This window comes from Magnolia sinica, chromosome 14, assembly GCF_029962835.1.
Source record: "Magnolia sinica isolate HGM2019 chromosome 14, MsV1, whole genome shotgun sequence".
Classification (NCBI taxonomy): Eukaryota; Viridiplantae; Streptophyta; class Magnoliopsida; order Magnoliales; family Magnoliaceae; genus Magnolia; species Magnolia sinica.
Genome location: NC_080586.1, coordinates 8,915,498 through 8,924,885, shown reverse-complemented (window position 1 = coordinate 8,924,885; position 9,388 = coordinate 8,915,498). Strand labels below are relative to the sequence as shown.

General features: G+C 37.1%; 1 protein-coding gene across 1 annotated transcript; it reads left to right on the top strand.

Moving 5' to 3' along the window:
* The first annotated feature begins 623 nt into the window (after positions 1–623).
* LOC131226025 (galactinol--sucrose galactosyltransferase-like) lies at positions 624–3,212 on the top strand. The gene is made up of 6 exons (XM_058221677.1): positions 624–864; positions 968–1,035; positions 1,581–1,611; positions 1,765–1,872; positions 2,602–2,691; positions 3,207–3,212. Exons 1-6 carry the CDS (start codon positions 625–627, stop codon positions 3,210–3,212), a joined length of 543 nt encoding a protein of 180 aa, XP_058077660.1. The 5' UTR covers position 624.
* The last annotated feature ends 6,176 nt before the right edge of the window (positions 3,213–9,388 follow it).

Sequence of the window (9,388 nt, the reverse complement as noted above, 5' to 3'; positions counted from 1 at the left end):
CATTAGTTTTTTCAGGGGAGTTTCTTGAAAGACAAAAATAAAGGAAAGGTAAGAATCCTTTAACACTATCATTTGGAAAGAGAAAAGGATATACGCCAAGGGATTGATTTAGCCACAACACTAGAGCGCATTGAAATTTTTTTTGCAATAACAGATTCTAGACTTCCTGATAACCCCATAGTTAGACATTCACTTCCATAATGTGGATTGGATCTTGACGTGTGGCAGACCATATTTTAGCTTTCTATTCCTCATGTTCTCCTTCATGATTCTTGAATCATTCTTTATAGTAAGCAAAATTTTGTTTCCTCTCTGGGAGTGCTACAGCTACATCCCAAACAATTAACTGTTCTTTCCTTTGGCTGTTTCAACATTCCGTTTAGGAAAAAGGAAAAGTTTTAAAGAGAAATATCTGGGAACTCACTCTTTTCCCAAAATAGAGGGTTTCAATTGTTTGAAAGCCTCGCATTTCGTTGGCTTTCTAACCTTAGAGCAACTAAATGGAATAAAAGTGGCTGGAAATTAATTTTAAAAAAATCTAGAAAAATTGTGTTGAAACAGTCTAACTGAATTGGACTGAAACGGACAAACCAAGCTGAAACTGGCAGTAGTACGGTTCAATTTATGGAGAGGTGTAGTTTTAGTCTAAAAATACTTGAGCTTTCATTTGAAAAAAAAGAAGGAATTATACTTAATTTGATGTTTCATTTCTTGGCATATAGCTCAAAGAGGACTGCTGTGATAAGAGCATCTGATGATTTTTGGCCGAGAGTCCCAGTGTCACATACAATCCATATTGCATCTGTTGCCTACAACACCTTATTCCTTGGAGAATTCATGCAGCCTGATTGGGATATGTTTCATGTAAGCTACCATAATCCTGTTTCCTGATAGCTTTATCTTTCAACATTTGTTGAGTTTTTGGGAAATCATGATTGGTTATTTGGTGATTGATGTCATTCATCAGAGCGTTCACCCGATGGCTGAATACCATGGAGCAGCTCGTGTGGTTGGAGGATGTGCCATTTATGTTAGGTATTAATTTCACTGCATTAAACAGTATAGCTTAGCTACCTCAAGCAAACAGAATAGCTTAGCCACTTCATGGCACTCGATTGAATCTAATTGCAAATTTCTACAATAATTCAATTCAATGAAGTGGAAATGTCCCAAGTGCAGCAAGCCCTGCTCTGTTAACAATATGGGCGAACGAAACCCAATCTTGGTCTCAAGACTCAGATGAGTCCTGTATGACTTGTCCGAGTCGACTCAGACCCCTATCTCAAGCGAGTCACTACTCAAACTCAAAACCAAACTAGTCAGTATAAGTCGCTGAGTCCTTTAACCATGCCCCAAAACTGAAATCATGACCATTTAAGGTTCCACATGAAGAACCATATGAAATTGCATTTGCGGATTGGTCATCATCATGAATGATGCTGATCCCGCATTTTTATTGGGTAACATCTGTCATATGTAATGATCAATTCAAATTTGATTGAGAATCCAAATACACCCTTCTTGCATATGCTTTTCCAGCCACTGAAACATTCGCTCATGTTAAAAGCCATTCCATGCAGTGACAAACCCGGAGACCATGACCACATTTTTGTACTCTTTATAAAAGAATTTAGAAACAGTCCTAAGACTAGCTCTAAAGCTCATTGTAAAATGCAAGCCATTGATTGTATCTAATTGTGGTGCTTAAAGTCTAACTTCGTAAACAAAACATGCAAATTATAACCTGTGATTTTAGCATTGCAGGTTGCTGGTAATGAGAATGGCATCACTGCATTTCAGATGGACATAATCAAATCAACAGAACTTAGTTTCTTCAAGAGATGCTTTGTTTCTTGTGCATTGGAAAGACAAGTTTTTGAATGTTGATTCAGGTTTTGTCATGTTGATTCAGGTTTTTTGTCATGTTGATTCAAGTTTTTATTTTTATTTTTATTTTGTTGTTGAAGCATGTATGTTTCTGGATCTGTTCATATATTTGTACATTTAGTTTTCCTAGCTTGATTCTATTGATGTATATGTTGTATATCCATGCTGTTCATCTGTTTTGCCACACAAGTAGGGATTGAATTCCCACCATAAAAGACTTCTTGGGGTCCATGAAAGTTTGGATCAAGCTGCTATTTGTGTTTTCCCTTCGTCCTGGTCTGTGTGAACTTATTAACAGGTTAGATGGCAAATAAACATTACTGTGGATTTAGGAAGTTTTTAATGGTGGGTGTTCAGTCACCACTGTTTTTCTGTCACGTGGTCCACCTGGGATTTGTATCTGCCTCAATTTTTGGACCATGCTCTAAAAAGAGATGGTGAAACAGATGTATGACGTGGATATACACCACATACATCAAGGTGGGCCCCACGGTCAGGGCCTCACCCACTAAGCTGTTACCCCTGCCTCACCTAATCCATGTCCATGTCACATGTGTAGTAATGACATAGGGCATGGTACCTCCCATGCATCCAATGGCACTGGATCTGGTCCCTTTCTAGTTACTTGAGTGTGAATTTCACACAATTTTGCTTTGTGCACTATATCTTGACTCATGTGTTTATTGTCTCATTTGAAATTTCTGTTATTTGCAGAGTTTTTCAATGGTAGTCGGTCCGAATGGAAGTTGTAAAAGCAACGTCATAAATGCAATGCTCTTTGTATTTGGGAAACGGGCTAAGCAGGTAAGCTCTATTTATATGTGGGAATATAATCAGGGTTGACATTGTTGGTTTATCTAGTGCTCAGAAACCTGTTGAATGGACCAGTTTGATGAGTTTTAGAATCTAATAAGACTTCACATTGTTGACTTGGTTTGAGTCAAGGAGGTAACTTGATATTTTACTTTGAGACAGGTCAGTCATCATCCAATGATTGTTGCATGCCATTGTGAAGGTAGATGCTGGAAATTTTAGGGAGACAGTAATTTGAAAAGAAAATTTTGGGGTCATTCCATCCAGCTTGATCTTGTTGGTCTTCTAACTCTCGAGTTTGATTGAATGAAGGATTGTAATTAATTCATTATTGAATGAATGAATGATTGTAATTGAATGAAAGAATGATTGTAATTGAATGAATGAATGATTTTAATTTTTTTTAAAATGTAGGCAATAACTACGGATATTGACCGTAGTTGGTAATTTGACAACTGTATTACTACAGATTTAGCACTACTTTTAGCTACAAATTCTATCTGCAGCTATAGGCACTTTTGGCTATAGAAATTATTACTACGGTCCTGCTACGGATTAAAACTGTAGCCATAGGTCTTTAGCTACGGCTTTTATTTGTAGCCTTTGCCCGATTTTCTGGTAGTGCATCTTTATTCGCAACGACTTTCATATATAGTAACGTTTTATGATATGCAATGGCGACGTATAAACTCATCGCAAATAAGCTTCATTTAGTGATGCTATATTAAGTCGTTGCAAATAAATATTATTTGTAACAAAATTGGCGACAAGCAACACTCACTGCAAAAAACTTTTTGTGATAAATTTGAGTTTGTTAGCGACGACAAGGACTCGTCGCAATACGTCTTTATTCGTGACGAATCTCATATTTAGCGACGTTTTACAATATGCAATGACGATGTGTAAACTCGTTGCAAATAAGCTTTATTTAGCGACAATGTATTAAGTCGTCGCAAATAGTTATTATTTGCAATAAAATTGGCGACAAGCAACACTCGCTGCAAAAAACTTTTTGTGACAAATTTGAGTTTATTAGCAACGATGAGAACTCGTCGCAACACGTCTTTATTTGCGACGAGTCTCATATTTAGCGACGTTTTACGATATGCAATGGCGACATATCAACTCGTCTCTAATTAACTATATTTTGTGGTAAGTTATTAGGTCGTGGCAAATAGTTGAGTTATTGGCGACGGGTTGCCGTTTTCGTCGTTAAATAGAATTAGTGATGCCATATTTGCATCAAACGTGGCGACGAGCAACACTCGTCGCTAAAAGTTTTTAGCGATAGGTTTGAAGTTTTTAGTGACGAGTTGACTTGTCACGAAAAGACTGAATTGTTGTAGTGGCCATCCAAAGTGTTCATAGGGTCATTACAACTTAGATAAACTATAGGCATAATATCATCGTGATACAAAACTTTTGTGGCTCCTACAAAGTTCTAAATGGTGGGTGTTCAATCTGCACGAAGCCCATTTCTTCGTGCGGTATGGCCCACATGAGTTTTGGATACACCTGATCTCTAGACTCTTGTACTATTGTGGTCTTGCAAAATTTATGGGCAGAGTGGATTTGCTAAGGGCATCTCTATGGGCCCCACGTAGCTTCCAACAATAAAGGGCACAGGTAATCCACTTTAGAGAGAGAGAGAGAGAGAGAGAGAGAGAGAGAGAGAGAGAGAGAGAGAGAGAGAGAGAGAGAGAGAGAGAGAGAGAGAGAGAGTCCCTAATCGTGGGGTCCACCTTAATGCATATGTATTTTGTATACATACACCATCCATCCGTTTTTCTAGCTTATATTAGAGCATAACCTAAGAAACAAAGCAGATCCAATTCTTGGGAGGACTGTGCTACAGGAAATGACCATTAAAAACTTCTCATGGACCATAAAAGTTTTGGATCAGTATGATAATTTATTTTCCCTTAATCCAGGTCTCCGTGACCTTATCAACAGGTTAGATGAAAAATAAACATTATGGTGGGCATTTCGATGCGCCCTAGGAAGTTTTTAATGGGGGCATTCAATTGCCATTGTTTCGTATGTTGTGGTCCACCTGAAATTTGAATCTGCTTCATTTTTGGGATCACGCTCTAAAATAAGCTAGAGAAACGTATGGATGGTGTGGATATACAAAATATGCATCAAGGTAGGTCCCACGATCCCCAACTTATCCCCCCTCCCTCTATAATTTCTATGAATGGCATGACACATGGCTTTCACCTAGTTGTGACCCTAGCACAAATATATTCTTATGCCCGAAACTGTGTGACAACACATAGATGCCCGTGACAAATTCACTCAGTCCATCTGTTTTGCAAGACCACAATAGGACATGAATATAAAAATGAAGCATATCTAAAACTCATGTGTACCACACGAAAAAGTGGGGGATTGAACTCCTTGGGGTAACAGAAGTTTTATATCAGGATGATATTTGTGCCTGTAATTTATTTGACTAGTAGTAACCCTATGAACGGTTTGGATGACATATGAACATCATGGTTAGCTCTAGGAAGGTTTCAACGATGGATGTTTTCATTCCCTGTTCTTTATTGGTGTGGTCCACCTAATTTTTAGATTTGCCTTATTTTTGAACTACTTAGGCACAAGTATATCTTTGTGCCTGGGGTCACACGCAATCCGCTTCCATTGTCAACACTTTGATATTTTGGATGGCTACTAATGTCTTCTAAAATTGGATGAATGAAGAAAAGTCCGTCATCTTTTAAAATAGAAATGCACCAATGGTCCACATTCCACTAAAGAAAGGGTTAACATGGGTGGCTATGTTGTTTCCAACAAGGAAGAATTATGTGGATGGTCAAGGTGGGTCATGATAAATGAATTGGTTTGGATCAATGTCGGGGTCCCTCCTCATGTAGAGGTACCCACATGTGTGGGCCTAAGTAGTCTTTTATTCCCACATGTGTGGCTTAAGTAGTATTTTCTTTGCCGCATGTGTGTGAGGGGTATTTTAGTCTTTTAGCCAAGCAAGTAAAATAAGAGAAAATTGACTCTTTTATTTAGAGTGATTTAGAGCAACATTTGGAGTTTTCCTTTCTTGGAGGAAAAAAAAAGAGAGAGGAGAAGATGGGGTTTTGTAGAAGAAGAAGATCAAGAGCTTTCTACCATCAAAATCTTAACATATAGGTTCGTGAGGGTTCATCTATAATGTCGGTTTCTTCGATTGTCTTTTTTAAGAGTTGTGTTGGGGATTTTTTACAATACGTAGTTTGTGAGAATTTTTTTTTTTCATGTTACTTATGATCCACCTTTTGAGTGATGTAGTTAGGATATCCAAGAGATGTCTCTTGATGATTATACTTCCATTATTTTGATTATAGTGGATTTGTGCCACACTAGGTTTTATGATTTTTCACTTCACATCGGAGGGTTTTTCATGTAAAAAATCTTGGTGTCTCTTGTATCCTACACGTTTAATGATTTGCTTGTTTGTGGTAGAAGTGATTTTCATCCTTTAAATCTCTTATATTGTTGATCCCATTGATTTGCACATAGAAGGAAAATGTGTGTGTTTCACAACAATCAGATCATCTTGGCCTCACTTATTCATACTGGAGATAGAGTACACTGTGAAAAGCTCCAAGGATGGCATGAAACTATCGGAAACTATCCGGTGCTATCAATTGTATCCAAGTTTGTTATCAATCGATTTATATCTATACATGTGGCACATATATACATTATCTGAACTACTGTTCATTTACTAGGTCGTATTGTGTATGGGTTGGTTGTGATCCAAAACATTTGTGGCCCACAAGAAGTTTTTAATGGTCAATTATTAATGTTTATTGTACTATGGTCCACCTAAGATTTGGATATGCTTCATCTACCTCAAAATGAGTTTTCAATATGGATAGACAGCATGGATGTAATGGATAAACATCACGGTGGGCCCCACCTTCAGGGATCCCCCACCTTTGGGGATTCGGGGATCCACTGAAGTCGTGCCTCCTTTCTGGATCTCATGCATGCATGTGGGATTCATGTACTAGCTAAAAGGATGTCAATGGGTCGTGCTTGGGCTTGCCAAAAGTGAATATTTGAATAGGCCCAACCCAAAACAATTCAAAATCTGGGTCGCGGCCAACCCAGGCTTGGCCCGTTGACAGCCCTTCAAATTGAATTAGGAGGCCCATCACCTACGGGTGTAAATGGGTTGTGCTGGATGACATGTCATTCCTCTTTTTTTGAAAGGTGAGGTCCGGAATGACCCACCTGCCTAACTTGCTAACATGTCTATCATGCATAACAGGTTGTGCCGTGCTAGGCCATGCCTATCCGTCCATTCAAAATGAAAGCAAACACACTAATATACTGAAAAAGTTGGCTTTATTTAATATTTGAATCAAATGTTAAAATGAAGGTTATAAAATTCATCATTGGTTGAGTACATCCCAACTAGATTGACACCCACTCACCTATGACGATTGACAGGAAGAAAAAAATAATTTACTTGATAATAATACATGTTTTTAGGTTTCTATAAGAAAAAAAAAACTATAACTAAAAGGAAAATATTAAATATAATGTAGAATTTGAACAAACTGTTAAATTTCTATTTTATTGATGTTATCTCTGAGAGCATGTTCATGGATCAAGCTTTGCTCTCTACTCTCGGATTTAAACCAATCCCTCAAGCACAGACAACACTCCATCGTCTTTGTTGATAAGTCGCTTCCGTAGTCATTCAGCATGCGATTATCTGTGCTAAACGTCAATTCAAATGCAACTATAGAAATTGGAACTATTAGTAGACATCTGACCATGGCAAAAAGAACAAGAAGCCTAGTTTCATGTAACAATGAAACTAGCGGCTTCATCCAAAGTATGAAAAATGAGCTGTACATTTTAAAGATAAATAGCTAATTCAAAGAATAAATTACTAGATGATCTCTCTATTCTTTTATTAAAAATAAACTAATTAAGATGAGTCAAATCTAGTTAATGACGAGATAGAGACGGAACCTGTTCCTACCTTAATACCTAGCTGGTTTTGATATTCTTCAGAAAATTCTGTTGTCTTAATGATGGACATACGGATCTATTCATTTTTGGGTTCATGCCTTAAAATAATCCAGCAAAATGAATGGACATGTCGATAAAACACATACATCATGGTGGGGCTCATTGAGCACCAACCAATAGCGACTTGCTACTAGCAGACCAATATGCAATCCACGTTCAGTTGAGAGGTAGGCCAACCTTGCAACTAGTTGCATGCAATCCTTCCATTGAGTACCGTAGTGGAGAGAGAATGTGTGTGGCCATTTAGAGAGAATTTGGATGTGCGTGCTATGCGAATAAGCCATTCTATAATTTAGATGGCTTTCGGATCTTTTGATAGTATGAGGGCCCGCATCACATCACAACTATCATGCAGGTACTGTTTTCTACTATCAGGTGGTACACATGCTAGAGACCCAGATTTTCCTGAGGTTATGTACACTGGGGGACATGTCTTGGACTAAAAAAATATTTTTGGGCCGCTGATGAGATAAATCACATTTCTACCAGAAAATGATGCTTAAAAAAGAAAGGTCCATTTGTCAAAATCAACTTACATGTTAGGCTCACTTGATGAGTGTCACCTGGGTTTTTAGTGCATGAAAGTTCGTGGTGTGTTCTACTCGACGAATGGACTAGATACCTAACATATGAGCCATTAGATATTGGAAATTAGACCCAGCATGGTAGCCGTATTGGAGCCTGAATTCCATCAAAACAGGCATTAAGAAGCATGTATTTGTGAAATTAATATATAGACCACTCATAAACATGGAGATCCAGCAAATGAAAAGAAGGATCATTTGAATGTATGGAGGTCGACCGAAAATACCCTTGTCAGAGATATGGCATTTGGCTGACACTTTGGCTCTTGAACCTCCACTTCCCCAGGCGAACTAAAACTTTATGATAATGGTGAGTTCGTTTCAAGCCAACAAGCTATTACATGTTAGTGCAGGTATGGCATCTTTAGGTAGTTTTGTTGACTACTGTGCTTTACTCAATCTTATTATTAGGGCATGCTTTTTTTTTTTCCCAAATACGTAAGTAAATAAAAGAAATAGGTAATAATTATAAAGCTTTGACCACAATAATAACATGTTTTCATCATTTGATTTAACTATGTAAATGGATACAGATTGACATGTTATAATATAAAATTACAACAACTTACAAATACATTTATCTCTCTCTCATTATATATGCATTTGATCTTCAATTTATATATATGCCATGATATATATATATTTTTAAAAAATATTAGGAAATGATGGTGATGCTCACTTACAATGAAATTCAAAAAAATAAACAAGCCGAAGAGAAAAGGGGCGGCAGATCCTTAATTTCTTTGATCTCCGGTGCAAGTGTTGTCATATCCCCTTCACTCCAAAAAAAAAAAAGAAAAAAAAAAGAAAGGTGGGAGTCACTTATTAAGCAAATAAAACTTCTTCAATGAACTTATATATATAAAAAAAAGTAAAAAAAATAAAAATAAAATTTTAACTATGATAATATAATCAATAAGAATTTGGATATGTGCAAAAATCCAAGATTTTTAAGAGTTTTTTATTTTGCTTTAAATTTTCTTTTTTCTTTTTATAGAAAGATTGGTCCAACAGGACTATCATCAACAGAGCCTCATCCCAACTTAGTTGGGGTC